This window comes from Eumetopias jubatus, unplaced genomic scaffold (assembly GCF_037043125.1).
Source record: "Eumetopias jubatus isolate StellerSeaLion01/CBP00866 unplaced genomic scaffold, mEumJub1_p1.0 scaffold_9, whole genome shotgun sequence".
Lineage (NCBI taxonomy): Eukaryota > Metazoa > Chordata > Mammalia > Carnivora > Otariidae > Eumetopias > Eumetopias jubatus.
In genome coordinates, this window is record NW_028274815.1 from 21,211,376 (window position 1) to 21,234,478 (window position 23,103).

The 23,103-nt window shown below is 50.4% G+C and overlaps 1 protein-coding gene across 2 annotated transcripts in view; it reads right to left on the minus strand.

Annotated features, from left to right (window-relative positions):
- Positions 1-4,722: 4,722 nt before the first annotated feature.
- KIF3C (kinesin family member 3C) overlaps positions 4,723-23,103 on the minus strand; it is a 35,252-nt gene continuing 16,871 nt past the window's right edge. Inside the window, exons 2-8 of one of the 2 annotated variants that reach the window (XM_028099617.2) lie at positions 17,258-17,359; positions 16,424-16,546; positions 15,155-15,273; positions 14,554-14,670; positions 7,811-7,916; positions 7,459-7,631; positions 4,723-7,215 (exon numbers count right to left, since the gene is read on the minus strand). In XM_028099617.2, the coding sequence (XP_027955418.2) occupies positions 7,122-7,215; positions 7,459-7,631; positions 7,811-7,916; positions 14,554-14,670; positions 15,155-15,273; positions 16,424-16,546; positions 17,258-17,359 (834 nt within the window). In that variant the 3' untranslated portion in view covers positions 4,723-7,121. Of the gene's footprint in view, positions 7,216-7,458; positions 7,632-7,810; positions 7,920-14,553; positions 14,671-15,154; positions 15,274-16,423; positions 16,547-17,257; positions 17,360-23,103 lie in introns of both variants that reach the window. The other variant, XM_028099616.2, reaches the window with a different exon arrangement.

Here is a 23,103-nt window from a genome sequence, read left to right on the forward strand (position 1 = left end):
ATGACCTGAGCCGAAGGCAGCCGCTTAACCAACTGAGCCACCCAGGCACCCGACACACTGCTTTAATAAATGATCAAAGTTAAGGTCACTAGTAACAGGACAAAGCAATGTCATTACCTGCCACCTGATGGGGTACAGTGAGAAGGCCACAGCGTCACGTGCTTCACCTGGATCTAATCATGAGGAAACAGCAAACCTTAATTGAGGGGTAGTCCACAAATTAACTGGCCTGAAAGAACGAAAAATGTTAAGGGTGCAAAGGTCAAGAATGGACTAAGGGGGTGGGGTGCCTGACTGCCTCAGTCGATGGAGCCTGTGACTCCAGATCTCAGGGTTGTGAGTTTGAGCCCCATGCTGGGTGTAGAGATTACTTAAAAATAAAATCTTAAAGGAGCACCTGGGGGGCTTGGTCGGTTGAGCAGTAGACTCTTGATCTCCCCTCAGATCTCAATCTCAGTCTTGAGTTTGAGCTCTGCATTGGGCTCTGCGCTGGGCATGGAGCCTACTTAAACAAACAAACAAACACATTTAAAAAAAACAAGAGTATATATGGCTGTTCTTAGTACAATTCTTGCAACTGTTCTATGAGTTTCAAGTTATTTAAAAAATAAGAATAAAACAGGGGCGCCTGGGTGGCTCAGACAGTTAAACGTCTGCCTTCGGCTCAGGTCATGATCCCAGGGTCCAGGGATCGAGTCCCGCATTGGGCTCCCTGCTCCTTGGGAGCCTGCTTCTCCCTCTGCCTCTCTCTCTCTCTGTCTCTCTCTCTCTCTGTCTCTCATGACTAAATAAATAAAATCTTTTTAAAAAAAAATAAGAATAAAATCAACACACACAGAAAATATAAACAGTGAATTAGATTAGTAAATCCTATGCCTTTCAGGCCCATCTCACCTGCTAACCATTTGTGTGACTTTGAGAAATCATTTTCCTTTTCTGGGTCTACATTTGCTTATTGGCAAGTGGGAGCTTTGGATGTGAACAAATAATCACTTTGGTTTTCTAGCCCAAAGGAGGTAGCACCCTACCCCTCCCTCTACCCAGTTGTGAAGAAAAAATGATGCATGACTGAGTACAGGGGCTCCAGGGGCTCTGAGGGGCCTCGAGTGGCTTTGAGCCTTCCTCCTCTACCATCCTTGTGCATGGTCCTGGTGTCTACACAAGCCCAGGATCCCAGTGCCGGCAGGTGTTGAAGGGCAGGCCCACTGTGAGCGTGACTTGGAATTGCAAATGGTTGAAAGGAGATTCTCACACTTTAGTGAGTATTCACTGCGATCACCTGGAGGTGCTCATTTCAAATGCAAATTCCTGGCAAATCCCACTAATACTGGCTTAAACCTGTAGGGATTTGTCTGCCACCATTCTTTTTTTAAAAGATTTTATTTTTAAGTAATCTCTACACCCAATGTGGGGCTTGGATTTAGAACCCCGGGATCAAGTGTCGCAGGCTCCACTCCACCGACTGAGCCAGCCAGGCGCCCCCATCTGCCGCCATTATAAATGCGGAAGCGGAGAGACCCAGGCTGGTAGAGCAGCACAAACGTCATCAGGAACTTGGTTCTCCGTGTCTTCCCCTCCATCAGCCTTTACATGTTGTGCTCGCAGCCTCAGGGTGGGAATATGGTGGCTGCTCCTTGAACAAGCCTGACATACTCCCACCCACGAAGTTTGCATTTGCTTTCCTCTCCTGGAGTCCACTTCCGTACCTCCAGAAATGTGCTCAAATATCACCTTCTTAGTAAAGGCTTTAAAACTGCAACTCCTCCCGCCCCACCCCAACTATCTGGGAAACCCCCGTCTCCCTTCTCTGCTCACACTATCACCATCTGACATGCAATGTGTTTTTCTTGTTCAATGTCTTTTTCTCCCCACCCTAAAGTGTACGCACGAGGCGGAGGGGCGGCGAGGGCAGGGGCTTCTGTTTATTCCATTCACTCCTGTATTCCCAGCACTTAGAACAATGCCTGGGATGAACATATGGGTAACAGGTGCTCAATAAATGGTTGTTCAGTGACAGAATGCACTTCCAGGAGGTACATGTGAGTTTTAGGAAGGAAGAAGAAAGGGGAAGAGGAAAAACATTTCCAGAAATTCCTAACCGACTTCCATTTACGTCTGCTTAGCCAAAACCATGTCACATGGCCACCTGTTACAGCTGGGGAGTCTAGGAATATGCTTATTTTTAGCTGGGTACACTGCTCTCCTTGAACAATTTTTGTCAATAAGGAAGAAAGGAAGAACGGACATTGGAAAGACAACCTATCGTGTCTACCCCATGGATCTATCCTCGACCTAATGAAGTAGACTCTCTGAGGGTGTTAATTTTGATGCAGGTGAGCCTTGGACCACGTTGTAAGAAGAATAGCCAGAATAATAGGATGAGCCCAGGGCAAACTTTTTTTTTTTAAAGATTTTATTTATTTATTTGAGAGAGAGAGAGAATGAGAGACAGAGAGCACGAGAGGAAAGAGGGTCAGAGGGAGAAGCAGACTCCCTGCAGAGCAGGGAGCCTGATGTGGGACTTGATCCCGGGACTCCAGGATCATGACCTGAGCTGAAGGCAGTCGCTTAACCAACTGGGCCACCCAGGTGCCCCAGGGCGACCTTTCTTAAGCCTTCGTGGGTGATGGATGCACTGGTCATGGACGGCTGTTCTGTTGGCTGTGCAGAGCATACTGCATCCCCACTGCCACCCCCACCATCTTTCTTGAGAAAAATCTTTATTTCCACCCCTCCTCCATACACATGGTTACAGCAGCAGAACTTTCAAAGGTCTTGATCAGATATCATGTTTCATCCACCTGACCCAAACCACTGAACTGGGATCACATTCCCTTGCATATGGCACTGGGACTGAGATTCGCAGTCTCTCTGGATGAGCTGCTGCTAGCTGCTCATCTTCTTCTTTTTTTTTTTTTAAGATTTTATTTATTTATTTGACAGAGACACAGCGAGAGAGGGAACACAAGCAGGGGGAGTGGGAGAGGGAGAAGCAGGCCCCCCGCTGAGCAGGGAGCCCGATGCAGGACTCAATCCCAGGACCCTGGGATCATGACCTGAGCCGAAGGCAGACGCCCAACGACTGAGCCACCCAGGTGCCCGCAGATGTATTTTCTACATCACCAACTGGAGTAGCCGAGGCAAGCACGAACCCCACACGGAAAGAAGGTCGGTGAATTAGAGAGGGTCTTTGTGGTGTTTGAGTGCCCGGTACTCGATTATTCCCGAGGACTGGTTCTGTCCTTGCCCCTGGGGTCCGTGGCACACTTTTCATTCAAGCCATCTTAAATGAACCTTTAGTAGTGGCCAAGAGCTTCAACTAACACACACCCCAGCCTCTGGAGATCAGGTGCCCAGCCTTGGAGAAAGAAGTGAAACATGGCAGCTTCTTTATCAACAAACAGATAACAAAAGACCTGGGCACCAAGGGAAAGTTCCTACCCTCTGGCTTTTCTGTGAAGCTCTAGAAATCCACCGATGTCAGCCATACAAGTGACCTCACTGCTGACAGGAGAAACGAGTGGCTTTATTTATTTTTTTATTTGACAGAGAGGTAGCACAAGCACGGGGAGTGGGAGAGGGAGAAACATTCCCCCCACCCTGAGGAGGGAGCCCGATGCGGGGCTCAATCCCAAGACCCCGGGATCATGACCTGAGCTGAAGGCAGACGCTTACCGGACTGAGCCACCCAGGCGCCCCGAAATGAGTGGTTTTAAAAGAGGACCTCTACGTTCAGGTTCTGAAGATTTGGTTTTATTTCCGACCACTGCCCTTCTGTCCCTGGCCTTCACTACTTATAAAACACACAGGGTGCCCATCAGTTTTCTTAAGGTACGGCTGGGCTCGAGGGGTGGCCCGGAAGGAAAAAAAGCGGGCATTAGAGTGGGGAAATCCAGCCTCGTCGCTAACCACACGTCTTTAGCCTAGTTAGTTCATTTTCCTAAATCCCGTCTGTAAACCAGTGACAATACCTTCCATGTGGGAGGATGAAGTGAGTGTGCATGGGGTAAGTGCCTGACACAGCACCTGGCAGATCTCAAATAGCAGAGCCACTCCAGGCCTGGCCCTCGGGGCAGGGCACCCCTCCAGGAGAAGTGTCAGTGTCCAAACCTGCTGCGTGCACCAGGCCAACCACAGCACTCCCCTGGGAGTCAGGGGCTTTGTGTTTGTTAGTAGCAACTACTTTTCATTTCCCTTAAGACCTCCCGGCTCCAGGGAACCAACAGCCAGAACCCAGAAGGAGGGGAAGAAGCCTTAGGAAGAGAGCCCAATGGGATGTTAGTCTTTGAAACTGTTTTAATTCAGTGCCCACCATGTGCTGGGCACATCTATGTGCTTTACACACATTATTACGCACTTTCATCTCTCCTGGCTGATCAATGCAGGAGCAGAGCTGTCAGAGGATATCGACAGCTAATCTGGACATCTAGGCTGTTTGGACATCTGCTAATAGCTCAGAACGAATGGGGTGGGGACCGTTCGCCCAGAACACAAACAGCTGTTGCCATGGGTCTGGCACAGACTTCAGAGCCTGGGACCTGCTTCTCAGCTCTCCTGCGCAGAGGAGTCCCTTTTAAGCAGCCCGTTCTTCTCCAAGGTCCTGATAGCTGCCGTTGAGCTCCAAATACTCTCCCACCCCGCTTGGAAAAACAAGGAAGAAAAAGGAGAAAGTGCATAGGAGAGTATAAGTAAGAACAAAGGGAAGAGAAGGCAGTCAACCAATTCTGTGACGATACTCATTCCTTTATTATCGACTGTGTTAATTTGAGCAGGGCTGGGCTGCAGGCTGCAGGCAGCACCAAGCTGCAGGTGCATTTCAGCTCAACAGAGTGGCCTCATCTGAAGCCAAGGAGACGGAGGGTAACTTTTTTTATATATATTTATATATTACATATGTCCCCGTATAGTCATATGTATAGAGTGACAAGAATGGGCCACTGCATTCACTGTTGTCCTAAATAAAGACCATAGCAACAGACATGGAAATTTGGTCCTCATCAAGGCCTTCACTTTGTCAATCAAATGTTTGATACATCACAAGGGAAAGGAGAGAGACAGAGAGACAGATCCAACCGCCTCGGTGGTCCTGTTCCCAGCATATCTTACACCGAGTGTAGAGTGTCCCCCGAGTGTAGAGCGGAGGTAAACACACACACAAACACGCACACACAAACGCACATAACACACGTACAGAAAGCCGCAGGCAAGAGCTCCTCCTCTGACACACCTCGGGCCCAGCCCTCAGACTGGGGGTGGTGGAACTGGGTATTTTGTGCTCTAAGACTGTGAGAGTCAAGTGACCAGATGATGCAGTCGATGTGTCCAAGTGATGAATGGGGGTGACACGTGCTGTTTCATCCACAAACAAGAAAGGTCAGCGGGAGAGGTTGCTCAATGTAGGCATGAAGTCCCCCGGTGTCCAGGCCACCTGGGGGATTTCTACACATAATTCCTGTCCCAGACACAGCCAAACCTCTGATCTGAATCCTGAGTCTCAAATAATCTCTTGGGCTCTGATGAAGAATGGTACTTCCTAGAAGGACAGGAGTAAATGGCAATTGAGTTGTCCAACCATCTAGTCCAGTAACTATGGCAGAAAGGACAGCATCATTGAATTAAACCAGACCATAGCTTGGTCCTTAGAGCAGAACTTGAACTGTGCAAGAAGGGTCCACTTCCTGATGGAAAGAGAAGAACCAGGTAATCAGCCCCCACCCCTCGCCCCCACCTCCCACTCACCAAATTCAAGCAGCTCCATCAGTTTCATGCTTTTCTCCCAATGACTAAAATCCTTATATTTCTGGGAACCAGAGATTCCCACTCTTAGGGCATTTTGAGATCTTAAATCACTTGTTTCTTTCATGATTACCTCTTCACTCCTCTACCAAAATATACACTTAAAAAGTAAATCAATGAAAATTCATCTCTCTCTCTCTCTTTTTTTTTTTTTGGTAGAAATTTACTTATTACTTGAGATACCTGGAGACATCTTGGGATGTCACAGAAGGAGGTGGGGAGTACTTCCGTAGGGACCAATTTTCACAATGCTGAAGAAAGGATCCGTTTTCAACAAAATAGTGCTCAACAAATGTGATGCAGAAACAGGAGTAATAAGCAAAGCTGGGTCTCTGTTGCCTGTGCTAAATGAAGGGGGAAGCAACAGATTCCAATACCTTTGCGTAGCCAGGGGGAGAATGACATTGATTCCTCCCACTATGAACTGGGATCCAGGCAGCTGCAGAGGAAAATGACCAAAGCAGGAAGGAGCAGCATCTCAAAAATGGGCAGTTGGCTTGATCACTTGTTGACCCAAGTTACTTCTCCAAGGGGACAGAAACAAAGGGACTCAGAGAAGGGACTTCCTTTGATGACTGTCCATGTTGTCTCCATTACTGTTTCATTTTCTGCAGGTCCTGAGGAGGCAGCAACCGTCTGGTTCACAATTCCCATCCAAAGGTTGGGAAGGTGGCCAAGAAGCAGAGTTGGTAAGCCACAAGTTCTTGCCAAAGCCGAAGAGCATGGGCTGTGTCGGTGAGGTCATGTTAAGTCCTTGAAAAGGAGCCCAAGAGGCCAAAAGAGGTTATCTGAGGTCCAGAAAGTGAAGTGTAGGGCTCTTTTCACTGGGAGCATAGGCCCAACACTGGCAGGACATCTCTGGTCCTTTGTAGACATCTAGCATTTTTCTAGTCCCAGAAAGTGCTTAGGAACTGCTCACCATCAGCGTAGGAGGAGATGGATTATGGAGTGAGACAGGAAGAAAAAGTACTCTCTTCCCAGGCACTGGCTACCTTCCCTTCTGGGAGCAGCTGACAGGGAGGAGCTTGAGGTCTGACATGGGGGGGCGTCTAAAGTCAGAAGGAAAGGAGGCTATGCAGTGACCACGGCGGGCTCAGGCGAGGGCGTCTCCCCCCAACAACTGAGCTCCACAAATAAATAACATTAATTAAATAAAGGAGGCTAAGAGGAGCAGGCTGACGCATGGTCTGCCAGACTCTCACCCCCTTGCACACACGCACGCGCACATGCACACACACGCACACACACTGAGCGTCAGGTGAGATGATCCAGGGTTGGCTCCCCATCCCAGGAGGCTCTTGGATGGGCAGCCTGACTGAAGGCTGTCACTCATGGTCTAGCACTGTTGTGGGGCGCCGAGCAGCGGAGGCCAGTGAGGCCTGTGTGGTAGAGGGTGGAGGCTGCTGAGGACTCTGGCACCTGCAGAGGGTCGGGATGAGGTGGGTGAATGGGGAGGTTGGGAAACAGCAGGAAACAGAGAAGTGAGGACTTGCTTTTCCCTCATCCTGTTGCTGTGGGAACTCCTCCCCGACGCCCCCCAGTTACTCCCCCCTACCCTTAATGTCTCACAGGTACAACCCAAACCCTCTTCAGCCTCAACCAGCCCATACGGTCTCCCTGCCTCTTAAGTCCACTGCCCACTCTGACCACAGTGGTACTGACCAGGACCTGGACTTTCGAACTTTAGATGTGGAAGGTCTTTCCAGAAAGCTGTCCAAGCGCATAAGCCTCTCCATGTGTAGCGCACGGGGGTCTTGTTCTTGGTCATGAGAGAATTCCATCTCAAAGACAGCTGGAGGGGACACATCCAACTCCAGAAACATGATGTTTTCAGCCTGTGGTGGGAATGTCAGACCAGACGTGAGCAGTGGTGCGGATGATTCTGTGTCTTGGGCACTCAGTAAATATTGGTTTACAGCAAAGGTGATGAGGTGGGAAAAGCAAGCAGAGATTATGAGCATCGCCTCCCTTGGGTTCTCTCTCCTTTCCCCCCTTCTATTTCCCAGCTTCTTACCCTGTACCTGGGGTGGGACCCCATTGCCATAGCAACCCGAGCATACTGGCTGATAGGCCTCTTGTAGCCCACTGCAGACGTTGGCCGCTTCTTCATTTGGCTGTTACTGCTGTGGGAAAGAGCCTATATTAGAGCGGATTTCTTTGGAAGATGGGGAAAATATCGTGAAGAATTAAGTATCGTTCAAAGTAGGCAGGAGGCTCTGCAGCTGGTTCACAGGAATTTTCCTCTCATTTCTTCTAATTCAGCTGGACAACTAAAAACTATTGTAACACAAGAAAGCATATATTTCTTTACTCTTGTTTTTTTCTATTTTCTTTCCACAGTAAAAAGGTTTGACTAAGGGCTGAAATGAAGAAAGGAAATCCAATCTTCTTTTAGCTTTCAGATTCATATGCTGATTTCACACACTATGCAAAACCATTGATGATTAGTGGTTCCTCTTTTTATTTTTCTTAAGAGTTAGGACAAAAAGAAATGATTAAAAAATCAAGCTTGAAATGCAAGGGTCTCAAAATAGCCTAAATAATCCTGAAAAAGAACAAAGTTGGAGGGTTTGCGTGTCCCAGTTCCAGAACATAACACAAAGCCTACAGTAATCAAGGCTGTGTATTAGCATAAGGACAGACATATAGACCAATGGAGTAGAATTGAGAGTCTAGAAATAAATCTTTATATCTACAGTCAGTTGATCTCCTATAAGGGTACCAAAACCATTCAATGGGGAATGAACAGTCTCTTCAACAAACGGTACTGGGACAATTGTTGGATGTCCACAGGCAAAAAAATAAAGTTGGATCCTTATCTTGTATCATCTATAAAAATTAACTCAAAATAGATCACAGATTTAAATGTAAGAGCTAAGAAAAAAGTCTGCATATTCAACAAAATGTTAATAGGTACTATCTTTGGATGGTTTCATTACAGGTAACTTTTATTATCTTTATGCTCTTCTGCAAAATCTGAACTTTTTTGATAATGAAAATATATCACTTTATATTTAATTATCTCAGACATTCAGAAAAGTATAGAAAATAACATATATGTAAACTTACCATTCAGCTTTGTCAAATCATCTGTTTAACATTTTGTTATACTTACATCAAAATTTTTTTTTCCTTAAGATTTTATTTATTTATTTGACAAAGAGAGAGACAGCGAGAGAGGGAACACAAGCAGGGGGAGTGGGAGAGGGAGAAGCAGGCTTCCCACGGAGCAGGGAGCCCAATGCGGGGCTTGATCCCGGGACCCTGGGATCACGACCTGAGACGAAGGCAGACACTTAATGACTGAGCCACCCACGTGCCCACACCAAAATTTTTTTAAGAAATAAAATGTAGGCAGTTTTTAAAACTCCTATCTCTCCCCAACCCCCCCACCCCCGGCAAGTTAATTACTCTCTTGAGCTTGGTGCTAATCAACGCAGTGCATGTTTTTAGCTACTTATATATGTGGATATTCATAAACAATATACATGGGTATTTGTATGCCTATTTCTAAAATTTGAACTGTGTGGTATACATACTGCATGTTTTTTGTGCTCAACAAACTTTTTTTTTAAAGATTTTATTTATTTATTTGAGAGAAAGAATGAAAGAGAGCGAGAGAGCACATGAGAGAGGGGAAGGTCAGAGGGAGAAGCAGACTCCCCGCTGAGCAGGGAGCCCGATGCGGGACTCGATCCCGGGACTCCAGGATCATGACCTGAGCCGAAGGCAGTCACTCAACCAACTGAGCCACCCAGGCGCCCATCAACAAGCTTTTTTTTTTTAGATTTATCCATGTACCTCTAGATTAGATTATTACAGTTTGCTTATATGAACTATTTTAAGGTTGCAACATATCATATATATATGTATATGTATAATATTATCTTGTTGATGGACACCTGGGTTGATTTTTTTCTTTCTTTCTATTAAACACAGTGCGGTAGGGCCCCTGGGTGGCTCAGTCATTAAGCGTCTGCCTTCAGCTCAGGTCATGATCCCGGGGTCCTGGGGTTGAGCCCCACATCAGGCTCCCCGCTTGGTGGGAAGCCTGCTTCTCCCTCTCCCACTCCCCCTGCTTGTGTTCCCTCTCTCTGGCTGTCTTTCTCTCTCAAATAAATAAAATCTTTAAAAATAAATAAATAAATAAATAAACAGTGCTGTTGTGAACATTTCTGTACAGGTATCTTCAAGTACATATTCAACAGTTTCCCTGGGGGATATATCTAGGAATGGAATGGTTCCACTGTAGGGTATGTACATTTTCAACTTTACTAGATATTGTCAAATTGCTTTTCAAAGTGGTTATATGGGGCGCCTGGGTGGCTCAGTTGGTTAAGCGACTGCCTTCAGCTCCGGTCATGATCCTGGAGTCCCTGGATCGAGTCCTGCATCCGGCTCGCTGCTCAGCGGGTAGTCTGCTTCTCCCTCTGACCCTCTTCCCTCTCATGCTCTCTATCTCTCATTCTCTCTCTCTCTCAAATAAATAAATAAAATCTTAAAAAAAAACCAAATTGGTTATATGTATGAAAGCTTCCATTGGTCTCTATCCTAGCCAACTCACAGTATGTCAGCCTTCTTCCTTTCAGCAATTTGATGAGTGTGGTGTATTGCTTTTATTATCCAAAACAAAGAAAGATAGGAAAGAAATCAAGAAAGTACTTCCACTAAAACAAATTAACACAGGTTTTACAGTAAGACATATCTGAGTTTGAATGTTGGCTCTGCCCCTTAAAGGTTTGTTACCTTGGGAAGTGGCCGGCTACCTCTGAGACTCAGCTATGACCCGTCCACCCCCATCCCCCCGCCCGCCCCGGGTCACCCAGAACTGCGGAGATGAAGCAAGGCAAGCACTTAGCACAACACAGGGCAAAGGCTCAAACACCCCCCCCATCCCCACCCCCCCGCCCCCGCCCCCGCCCCGCAGCTGTGATGATTATTCTTGATTCAACTTGCTAATTTCAAGCAGGGATACAAAGGAGCAATGCAAAAAAAAAAAAAAAAAAAGCCAAAAGGCAGACAGAAGACGGAAGAGAAGAAGCAGGCCGAGTACTTCACAGATAGGACATCCTGTCTTTCACGAGTGGAACGAGTGGAACGAGCAGAGCAGTGCAGGGGCTGAAGGAACAGTGCCTGCCTTCTGCAGCAGAGTACTGAGAAATCCATTCTTGTGGTTCATTTTATCAAGCACATGAAAGAGTGCTGGACCCCACCTAGGGGGTCCCTTCGAGCCCACTTTATGGATAAAAACAGGGAAGGATGACACTGTAGAAGCCCCAGCTCCCTCTGCGGCTGTGTGGCCCCTGGAGCAGGGGAGGGAGGGGGGAAGTGGGAGGAGGGGGGAGGGGGAGGAGGGGGGAGGGGGAGGAGGGGGGTGGGGGTGCATGGGAGGCTGTGCATGCGCACAGCAGGCCGGGACAACTCAAGGGGAGAGGGGGAAATTAGTAACATCACCGCTTATCATTTGTAAGCTGCATCTACACATCCCGTTTGAACTTTGCCACAATCTCCCGAGGTGTAGACAGGGCAGACAGGGAGCCTGAGGCTCAGACAAGCAAAATGCCTTTTGTGCCTCAGGTCGACCGATTAGGAAGACACTCGGAACTCGACCTGCCCAAATACTCTTTTTAGGATATGCTGTACCGTCTCTCAGAAGCACACCCCGCCAGGGTGCAAGCTCTGAGAATAGGACCGGGGGACAGGGCTGGGCGAGCGGAGCAGTGGATCACTGTGAATTGGCAGCCTGACCCAGTAAAGATGCCAGGGCTATTCTGGGTGGCATGCGGGAAGAAAGGTTGGGGGAGGGGAGTCTGTAATTGGGACACCAAACTTCCCATCTATTCCCTCTTCTGCCCCAGGCCTACTTTCCATGATTGATCTCTCTCTAGTAAGCAGATTGTGGCTGACAGCCCAGAGCAGGGGCCTGGCTCTGCCTGTATCTGCCCCTCCCAACAGAGACCCACAATAGTTTCGGGCTGAGCAGATCCCAAGAATTGTCATATGACCCACCCTGGCTGCTATATGGCTGCTATCACAATAAATTTTTCCCCCTTAATATTAAAAAGTGATCTCTCAGTCTGTCTTAGGGGCTGACCCCAATGTCATTATTATCGGCTGTCTGATCTCCCTCTTTTGCTCTTCTGTGCTGAAAACTGGCATCCTACATCATAGGGGCAGAGGAAGAGGGAGAGAGAGAAAATCCTCAAGCAGACTCTCCACTGAGTGTAGAGCGGGACTGGATCCCAGGACCCTGAGATCATGACCCAAGCAGAAATCCAGAGTCAGGCGCTCCTCTGCTTACTTTTCTCCTTCCCTCCACACTGCCCTACCCTGCCTGGGGAGGCTGCAACTTCTCCCAGTGTCAGATTCAACTCAGTTGTCACAGACCTGTGAATCAAGCTATGGACTCAACCCAGAGCTGAGAATGTTCTTACTGAGGTAAACTTTGCCTCTATCATGAACCCAGTTTAACTATCTTGATTCTATTTAGAGCAAGGAATGCTCCCTCTCTAAACTTGGAGACAGCCTGAATAAAAAATCGCAATCTAAAACAAAAACAGTAAACCAAACTGCCCTTCTCTGGCACTTCTAAGGGATGAAGGCAAATTGGCTTCTCTGGAGTCCCTGTAATTATAATATTGGCTTATTGGTATGATTGCAACCATTTATTGATCATCTCTTCTGTGGCCTGGAGCCTCCCATACATTATCCCATTTCAACCTCAACAACCCTACAGGGTACATGTACTATCCCAACTTTACAGGTGAAGCAATTTAGGTTCAGAGAGGTTTAAAAACCTTTTCTGGGGCACCTGGGTGGCTCAGTTGGTTAAGTGGCTGATTCTTGATTTTGGTGCCGGTCATGATCTCAGGGTCCTGGGATCCAGCCTGAGGCCAGGCTCCACGCTCAGCAGGGAGTCTGCTTGTCCAGCTACCCCTCACCCCACTCGCTCTCGCACTCTCTCTCTCTCGAATAAAATCTTCTTTATTTTATTTTTTTTATTTATTTTATTTTATTTAAAACTTTTTATTTATTTATTCATGAGAGACAGAGAGAGAGAGAGAGAGGCAGAGGGAGAAGCAGGCTCCCAAGGAGCAGGGAGCCTGATGCGGGACTCGATCCCAGGACCCTGGGATCATGACCTGAGCCGAAGGCAGACGCTTACCCATCTGAGCCACCCAGGCGCCCTAAAATCTTCTTTAAAAAAAAAAAAGATTTTATTTATTTATCTGACAGAGACAGCGAGAGAGGGAACACAAGCAGGGGAAGTGGGAGAGGGAGAAGCAGGCTTCCTGCTGAGCAGGGAGCCGATGTGGGGCTCGATCCCAGGACCCTGGGATCGTGACCTAAGCCGAAGGCAGACGCTTAATGACTGAGCCACCCAAGCACCCCAAACTTTTTTCTTTTCAAAGATTTTATTCTGGGGGCTCCTGGGTGGCTCAGTTGGTTAAGCACCTGACTTCAGCTCAGGTCATGATCTCAGGGTCCTGGGATTGAGAGTCTGCTTCCTCTCCTTCTGCCCCTTATTCTGCCCCTGCTCTCTCTCTCTCTCTCAAATAAATAAATAAAATCTTAAAATTTTATTTTTAAGTAATCTCTATACCTAACATGGGGCTCGAACCCACAACCCCAAGATCAAGATCCAGAGTCGCATACTCTACCACTTAAGCCAGCCAGGCGCCCCTGTTAAACTTCAATGGAGGAACTCTTCTAAGTACAAAATCAATAACCCTACAAATCAGAAGCCTCACCAGCATCTCCTTCCAGCAGAGGGCACTAGAGTAGTGGCTTTCAAGCTTGGTTTCCTTGCAGAATCACCTGGAAGCTTTGCATAAATTCCAAAGTGGCACCATTGAAAAGTCCTCTACTCTTGAACTTGCCCCTTACAAAGCTGCATAGTGTCAGTTTGGGTAGGGTCAGCCTTTTAGACAGTAGACAGATTAAGTAGGCATCTGATGTGAGAAGCCAGAGACCTTTATAGCTAGCTTCCCACCCAGTGTTGGGGAGAATCTTGTGCTATCTTGTCATTAATATTCCTAAGATAGAGAGAGCAAAGAACCTCCAGGGAAGTGCTTTGGTATCCAGCCTCCTAAACAGCTCTGTATACAGATTTTCAATTAAGGGACAGTGTGGCCCAGCTGAGTGAGGCAGTCCCTCTGTTGGGTTTGAGTAGCACCTTATTCTTCATGGCCACCAGCAGAGGGAGCTACATACCGAGCCGGTGGATGCAAACTATACCTAAGAGCTAGGCTATATGGAAACAGGTGGAAATGCTGAATCACCAAGCTGAGCTGCATGAGGTTATAAAGACTGGGTCACACCTCTATCATTTCCTGATCTGATCACTTCCCTGCATTCCTCACTGGAATGGGAGCTCTGACTATGTCTGATTTCCCTTGTCTGGAGAGTCCTGTACATAGTGCCCAACACAGCAAGGCAAATATTAACTATTGTTGCTGTTTTGGGCACCCGACGAATGAATATGCATGAATATGCATCAGACTGACCGAATGTTATCACTCACTGGGATTGCCAAGAGGCTGAGATGCTCTTCCCCTCCTTAGGTCCCTCGCGGGGCACCTGAGACATTTTGTTTTGGGCAGAACACCCTTCGTGAAGACCCCTACATTGGAGAAATCCATCCTCCACCTGCATCTTTCCTACCCGTCTCCAAATCTACAGAAACCTCTGTCTCCCTGCAGGCCCTTGGCCACCCCCGACCTGGGGTGGGCCCAGACCAGGCGGCGAGAGACTCACACTCCGGCAGACACAAGCGGCTGGAACTTCCACTGCTCCTCCTCACAGTCCAGGAAAAGCCGGTTCATGATCTTGTTCTTCTCCTCAGGGGGGATGAAGTTCTCGATGATTAGGTACCTGGGAGCAGGAATGAGGTAGAGATGGGGAACTGGGGAGTGAGAGACCACAGGGGTCGGGACACGTGAAGGTTGCAGCAAGAAGCAAAGAGGCAGAGGGAACAGTGGAGAGGGAAAAACCAGAAAGCTGGACGAAGAGAGGATCCCTACGGCAATCACAGAACTTGAAATCCCTGCTTCCAGTGCAAAGGCTGTGGGCTCAGGGCCTTAGGGGTTACTCTTGGCCAGCACCCAGCATGCACTTCGGGGGCCTCATCATTACGGCAGAGCAGAGGAAGGAGAAGGAAACAGAGGAGATAGAAGCAACTCTGGAACTTAGACCTCGTCCTCAACCCTCAGACACATTCTATTCCTAAGGGACGTGGACTCCTGGGGGACTAGACGCCTGGAACGAGGCCTTGAGGAAGGAAATAAGCCCCTCAGGGAGAGGCCAAGCAGTGAAGGATGGCTGTGAGGACCCGGACTGGGATGAGGAGGGGGCCTACTTGAGCTTGAGCTCCCGGGTCTGCTCATTCTGCGCTTCCTCCAGGTCCTGCCGCACGCGGATGTACTCATCATGCTGGTCCTGGATCTCTGCCTTCACCGCCTGCAGCTTGGCGTAGAGCTGCGTGGGGACAGGCGCCGCTCAGAGGCTACGCAGTGTGGCGGCGAGGCCCCTGTCACCCGGCCCGGGGCCCTGACGCTGCAGGCTCAGGCTCCACAGGCCGAGTCCAGGGGAGGCCCCGGTCTGAATCTCCCTCCTGCCCCACCACAAATGAGGGCAGGTTCTTCAACGGGCTGTCCTCTCCCTCCTACCCTAGGGCCTGTTACCTGCTCCCCCTCCGCTGTTGTCAGCCTTGTGGAATGTTCAAACTGAAAGGGACCCGAGAGGCCTTTTAGTCCCAACACCCTCTTTTTATAGAAGAGGTGACTCAGGTACACAGTTGCTCAAGGTCACACAACTTGTTAAGAGAAGAGTCCAATCAGGACCCAAAGACAGAACTGCTGTGCAGGGCTCCAGGGGTGGGGGGTGGAGGGTGGGGGGTGGGGGGAAGGGGGGCCTAAGCCAGTTTGGAAGGTGACCCGCCCCACTCCTGCCTCTCTAGGGGCTCTCAAGTATGGGGGTGTGGAGCGCAGCAGAGAGCCTGCTGTCCGGCTCCTCACCCGCCAGGAGGTACGCATGTCCCCAGAAACTGCTGCTGTGGCTGGGCCTCTGCCTGGCCTGCTCTGGGCCAGTCACGTCGGCGACCCCGTGGGCTTTCCAGGTGCTTCCCAGAATCTGGGCTGGAGTTGCTGCTTCCTGTCCCTGTACGTGCCCTTCCCTGGCTGTGGACTTTGCAGGGTTCTGGAGATCAGACAGTCTCATCCCTTCCCATGTCCACGGGGGCCTGCAGCTCCCCTCCTGAGCTCCCCCAGGCTTGCGTCTCCTCAGGCCTCCTTGACACTCCTGTCCTGGGCCTGGCTACCCAACCGTGACCCACTGATGACACTGCGCAGGGGACGTTACCCAGCGCCGTGAGGATGGCAACGGGAGACTGAAGTGAAGGCCTTCCCAGCCCACCAGGCCCGGCCTGGCCCGGGAGAAGAGGCTCTCATCCCCTCCAGCACCAGACCCCCCACCTTCCCCTACTCCTCACCCCGGCAGCCCCGGCGAAATCAATCAGGCTTCAGCAGTTCGAGCAACGCGGGGAAGGGGCCCTAAAGCACAGACCCCTCGGGTGGGTAAGTGTCTTGGGCAGAGGCTGCCAGGCCCTCAGCCCCCTGCGGCCCCTCACCTTCTTGAGTTTCTTGGTTTTGACCTCCACCTCCTGCTGCAGGGATGTGTAGGTGCCCCGGAGCTCCATGGTCTCCTCGTCACGGAGCATCATCTCCTGCTGCATTTCCCGCTCACGGCGTTTCTAGGCCAAGGCAGGGCACAGGGGATCAGTGGGGCGGCGTGTACCAGGGAGGGCCAAGGGAGCTCAGGGGACAAGCTCACGCTGCCTATCAGGGAATCTGGCTCCACAGTGGCCACAGAGGCCAGGAAGAAGAGAGCGGCCCATGGCCCACGGCCCCCGCTCCTGCCTGTCATCAGCAGAGCCTCTCTGAACCTTCTTCTTAGCTCATATAGCCATGTCTTTGCCAACACTGCCCCCCCCCCCGCCCGCCGGGGGATGGAGACCCCAGCCCGAATAGCTGGTGCATTCTAGCAGGGTCGAGCCGACATAGATTGGCATCATACTGGCTTCCCAGCTGCCTCACCCTCTCCCCACGTGGTATCACAGACGACTGGTAGGACCAACTAATTGTGGTTCCTGAAGATATAGGACATCGTCATACAGTTGGCAAAGAACTTACACCCTTATGGAAGGCCCAGGAATTAACACGAGGCGCCCTGTATCGGCTGACATCATGGAGAACCACCACTTCCTCTCACCCCTTTGCTGGCAGTGCCCTTGACAGAGGTAGGCTCCTGGACTGGTGGACCCAAGGGATCCAGGGCGGCATGTCTTAGGTTCTTAGCACTATATTCCAGGGATGTTGAGTCCATGATGGCTCACGGCCCTCTGTCCTCCAGACGAGACCTCAAGGCCATGTGCTCCCGTGAGACCTGAAGCCCCCAGCCCTACCTGCTCTGCAATCTCCTGCCTCTTCAGTTCCAGCATCTTCTGCTGCTCATTGGTGTGATCCATGATGTTCCTGCCTCCGATGAGCAGCTTGCTCTCCATGGCCTGCGGACACAGAGGGGTTAAGAGATGGGCTTTTCAAAGATGGCCACAGCATCACCAGCTTGAGAGGTTTGGCTTCCCTGCTCTGTGGTCCTTCCAGGAGTGGACAAAAGATGTGTCCCAGAGGCGGCCTCATGGCCCCTACTGAGAACGAAGTTTCCCCTCCAGCCTCCTGGGCTCTAGCCCACTGCCCCCATTGTCGATAAGACCATAAGAGAGGGCATCCCTCAGGCAACAGAGGCACCTGATCTGTTTGCTTTGGATACAGATGGAAGGTTGGTTCACCATGCCTGGGAGGGGTGCGCAGGAGGCTTTTGAATCCTGGCACTTAGCTCCCAGCCAGTGTTCAAGAGTGGGGAGCAGAGATACGGTCACCGGGCAGCCCAGCTCTTGAGCTAACTGGCTCCTGGCTCAAGAAGAGGGCTCTCAACACAGGTGTAATCTTCAGCTGACATGCAAAGCAGAAGAAAAGCCAAGGGGACGAGACTCTGCAGCACTAAGGGGCAGTGTAAGGCCCCAGAAGCTGCATGAGCTTTGGAGACGGCCAGAGAGACCGGGGTTTGGCCCACTAAATGCAAGGCCTAGACCAAGGTACCCCCTTCGGCTGTCACATCTGTAATATCGGAACGGCCTCTGTTCCAGGATGGCTGACAACTATTGCTGAGTACTGTTTTCGAGGGGCTGAATTAAGCCCTTAACAAACACTATCTCCGTCCTCACCCGAAGAGAAGGCTATTACTCTCCCCACTTAAATGAAGAAATTGAGAGTGGCCCAAGGTCATGCTGCCAGTTAACGAAGAAGTAGGATTTGAACCCACCACCCCCGATCCCACTCCGGGAGCCCCTGCGCCGTGTGAAAGGCCCCCAGCCCGGAGTTTGGCACAGACGCGCCACAGGTGTCTGTTGAATCTGGGGCTTCACGGATAATGGATTTGTATAAACTGGGTAAAGTGTGACTCCGTAAAATGCATTTTCACTCCTGCTCATCAGAGGGTGCTGCCCCAGGGCACTCTAGCTGTCCTCTGATTTCATCGCCCGCTTCCCGGAAGGTTGAAATCACCTTGAGCCACCAGAAGATACTGGCTGCCTCCCCACTGGAACTTTTCCCAGGGGAACCGGGTGACCTGCTTGCGGGCTTTCAAAGCGGGAGGTGCTGTCACAATGTGGGGCAGGGGGGGGCCCCCCCGCCACCTGTGGAAGCCCCGTCACTGGGGACAGAGCGGGACGGGGGTGGAGGGCTGCTTTTGGGGGTGTCAGATATTGGGCTGTGTAAGGATGCCATGGGCCCCTGCACGAAAGCAGGCCAGCCAGAGTGGTCCCACGCAGCCTCAGAGGCCAAGGGAGGAGCCACTGCAGAGCCCGGGGCCCTTGAGAGCCTCCTGTCCTCCCCGCCACACCACTGCCACCTGCAGGCCTTGCTCTGGGGCAGTGTCTCAGCATCGGGCCCAACCCCCACAGCACAGGCCTGAACTCATCCCAGATGCTTCCTTCTCCCTTAAGACCAGCACCTGCACGATCCTTTGAGTGAACAATTCCTTAAATTTTGTGCCCTATGCACCTTACCTCCTTTGGCCCAGGCCCTGCCCTGCGTGCATCTGTTGCCTCGGGACTACGCTGGGCCGGTCATCAAATCCCATCCCATCTGCCTTCTTGCTAGGGCTCCCACCTTTCCAGTCGTGAATACACCTGCCGACGTCACTGCCGTCCTCGTGAGTCACCTGCACTGTTCCTGCCTTCAGCTCCCCCTTCCATGCCTCTCCACATGACACCCAGGGGCATTCACCAGAAACACAAGTCAGAGCGTGCCTCTCCTCTGCTGCAAAGTACTCAACAGCCCTCCATTCCTTGCAGGTTGAAACCCAAAGTCTGCAGTGGCGCTCTGCCCCGTGGGCTGGCCCGGCCTCCCAGGCTCCTCTTACTGCTGACTCCCCATGCGCTCTGCGCTCCAGCTTCGCCTAAAGAATTCCAGCTCCTGGAATGTGCTGGGCCTTTTCACAACACTGGGCTTCTCTTCCCACTCCATGTCCGCCTGGAAAACCACTACTTACCCTGCAAGACCCAGCTGGAGAGACTTGGGATGTGTTCTCCGAGTCCCTCACATCTGCACATTTCCCCCTTTGGGCCTCCTCAATAACCAGGACACGTTCCTATTCTTTTCCCCTCGTGGAACATTATTGCTTATATCCTGTCTCCCCAGTGAGCTCCTTCAGGGCAGGTATCATGTCTTACTCAGGTCTTAGGGTCCCAGGGCTTAGCACAGTACTTGGCACATAGTAAGTGCTCAGTAAATGTTTGAGGACCTGAAAGGAACCCCTGGGGTCATCGCGGTGGGGGGGTTCCAAGTCCTTTTCCTGGGGTCTCTCTCTTTTTAAAGATTTTATTTATTTATTTGAGAGAGAGAGAATGAGAGAGAGCACGAGAGGGAAGAGGGTCAGAGGGAGAAGCCGACTCCCTGCTGAGCAGGGAGCCCGATGTGGGACTCGATCCCGGGACTCCAGGATCATGACCTGAGCCGAAGGCAGTTGCTTAACCCACTGAGCCACCCAGGCACCCCTTTCCTGGGCTCTCTTATCCAGAACAGAACTGACACTTTATCCCAGCTTCTCCTCCTTCAACGGACCAACCCACACTCACTGTTGCAGGGCGAAAGGTCAGAGCAGCAGGGTCTGAGCATCTGGGAAGCCTGACAGAAGGGAGGGGATGGGTGTGAAAAGGGAGGAAGGAGACAAGGCAGGAGACCCCCACCTGCTGGGGCCATGGATAACCGATCCCTCTAACTACTGGGGTCATGAGATCTTGGGGACCTGGTGTCTGGCCTGGCTTCCTATTCTGGGACACTCCAGCCCTGAGTCTTTGCACCGCCCTTGGTAATTTACGGCATTCTAGCGTTCTTCACTCTTCGCCACCTCGCAAAGGCACTACTTCTCAAGCTTGGTTGCTGTATTAGAATCACTCGGGAGCTTTGGCTCCCTGCTCAGCGAGGAGCCTGCTTCTCCCTCTAACCCTCCCCCCTCTCATGTACTCTCTCTCTCTCATTCTCACTCTCTCAAAATAAATAAATAAATCTTAAATAAATAAATAAATAAAATTCCCACTGCCCAGCCACATCGAGTTATTATCTTGGGCCCCTCCCCTCATGAGTGGCTACAGGAACTCCCATGCCAGGTGCTCCGGGGTGGAGTCTAGTAAGGAAGGCACGGGGCAGCTGCTGATGCCCTGGTCTTTTCTTTTTTTTAAAGATTTTATTTATTTATTTGACAGAGAGACAGCGAGAGAGGGAACACAAGCAGGGGGAGTGAGAGAGGGAGATGCAGGCTTCCCGCTGAGCAGGGAGCCCGACGCAGGGCTCAATCCCAGGACCCTGGGATCATGACCTGAGCCGAAGGCAGACACTTAATGACTGAGCCACCCAGGTGCCCCTGGTCTTTTCTGACTGACTGAAGGGCTGGGGACTAGGGTGGAGAGAGAATAGGGCAAGGAACCAGGAGGAAGAAAACCATTGTTTTTTTTTTTTGCATGTTGGCTGTTTCACATTTACTTCTTTTTTTTTTTAAGATTTTATTTATTTATTTGAGAGAGAGAGAATGAGAGATAGAGAGCACGAGAGGGAAGAGGGTCAGAGGGAGAAGCAGACTCCCCGCTGAGCAGGGAGCCTGATGCGGGACTCGATCCCGGGACTCCAGGATCATGACCTGAGCCGAAGGCAGTCACTTAACCAACTGAGCCACCCAGGCGCCCTCACATTTACTTCTAATTATACCCTTTAAGAAGTGGGTCTCAGGGGCACCTGGGTGGCTCAGTCGTTAAGCGTCTGCCTTCGGCTCGGGTCGTGATCCCAGGGTTCTGGGATAGAGCCCTGGGCTCCCTGCTCGGCGGGAAGTCTGCTTCTCCCTCTACCACTCCCTCTGCTGTGTTCCCTCTCTCGCTGTGTCTCTCTCTGTCAAAATCTTAAAAGACAACAACAAAAAAGAAGTGGGTCTCAGACTCGGATGCATATTAGAATCACCCGGGGAGCTTTTACCAGGCCCAGTGCCCAGACTACACCCCATGGCTGATCAAACTGCAAAGGGGCCAGGGAGTCCGTGATGAGGTCCAGGCATCAGCGGTTTTTAAAGGTTCACATTAAAGAATCACTGCTTTTGGCTCAGGTCGTGATCCCTGGGTCCTGGGATGGAGCCCTGGGTCAGGCTCCCACCTCATCGGGGGCAGGGAGGGGAGTCTGCTTCTGCCTCTCTCCCTGCTTGTGCTCTCTTTGTCTCTCTCTTTCTCAAATGAATAAATAAAATCTTAACAACAAAAAAGAATCACTGCTTTTTGAGGTCCCCCAGAATCAGTATTACCTGGGGACTTGTTAGAAATGCAGGATCTCAGGGGCGCCGGGTGGCTCAGTCGGTTAAATGTCTGCCTTTGGTTCAGGTCATGATCTCAGGGATCAAGTCCCACGTCCAGCTCCCTGCTCAGGAGGGAGTCTGCTTCTCCCTCTGCCCTTCCCCCCACCCCCACTATTTGTGCTCTCCCACTCTCTCTCTCAAATAAATAAAATCTTAAAAAAAAAAGAAAGAAATGCAGGATCTCAGGCCTTCTGCAGACCTAGTGAATCAGAATCTGCTTTGTTTTTTTTTTTAATGTTTTATTTATTTATTCATGAGAGTCAGAGAGAGAGAGAGAGAGAGAGAGGTAGAGGGAGAAGCAGGCTCCCCACCTAGCAGGGAGCCCGATGCGGGACTCGATCCCGGACCCTGGGATCATGACCTGAGCCGAAGGCAGACGCTTAACCATCTGAGCCACCCAGGCGCCCCTCAGAACCTGCTTTGTAACGAGATCCCCAGGTGGCCTGTGGGACATGCTTTAAGGGGCAGATACTAACACCATCAATTTCCTCATATAAGCTCAGACAGGGTAAGTAATCCATCCAAGGTCACACCATGGCCACTCAATTTAAATGGAGAATCCAGGTCCAGGTCGGCCTGGCTCCAGAGCCCGTGCTCTTTCTACTCCATACATTCTTTCTGTTCAATGTTTTAGGAAACAGAACCTGCTAAAAGAAAAGCAACACGTTTCCAGCAGGAGGAAATCACGTCTGCCTAATTAATCTCCACGGTTAGGTTATTCCCGTACTTGGGGAAGCAATGAGCAGCCCTTTAGGGGTTAAAATGCTCCTGGCATGGTTTTACATCAGAGGTTAGTCAAAGTTAGATGGGGGTGGGGTGAGGAGACAGAGACAGGGAAGTACTAGCTCAGAACGCAGGTGGGGGGATGGGGGGTGGATTGGGGAGAGGAAACAATCAAACAGGCATGTCTCTGGATGGGAAAATGTGCAGATATGAAAAGACAGGACTGATCTCCATTAGAAATCATGCAAGAAAGAGCAATGGCCAGACACCCAGCTCCACAGATGCCCCCAGATCCTCCTAAGTGATAATGTTCGAGAGCATTTCTAGGCCGTGTGAGCCGACAAAAAATGTCAGATGAGCTTCAGTTACAGTTTTATGCTCTGGGAAAAAGTAATCCTAGCTCTACTCGTTAAATGATAGCTGTGAGCACTGTCAGTTATAAGTTAAAAAATAAAATAAAATAAATTTAATTTAATTTAACATGTAAGAAAGAAAAAAGAAAAAGAAAAGCATGGGGTGGGGAGTAATTCGCTACTGTTCCCAGAAGACATTGGCTTAATATGCCGCCAGAGCTAAAAAGGCCGCTAGCATCTGGCCAGCCACCATCATGAAGGCTTTTTGGAAGCAAAACAA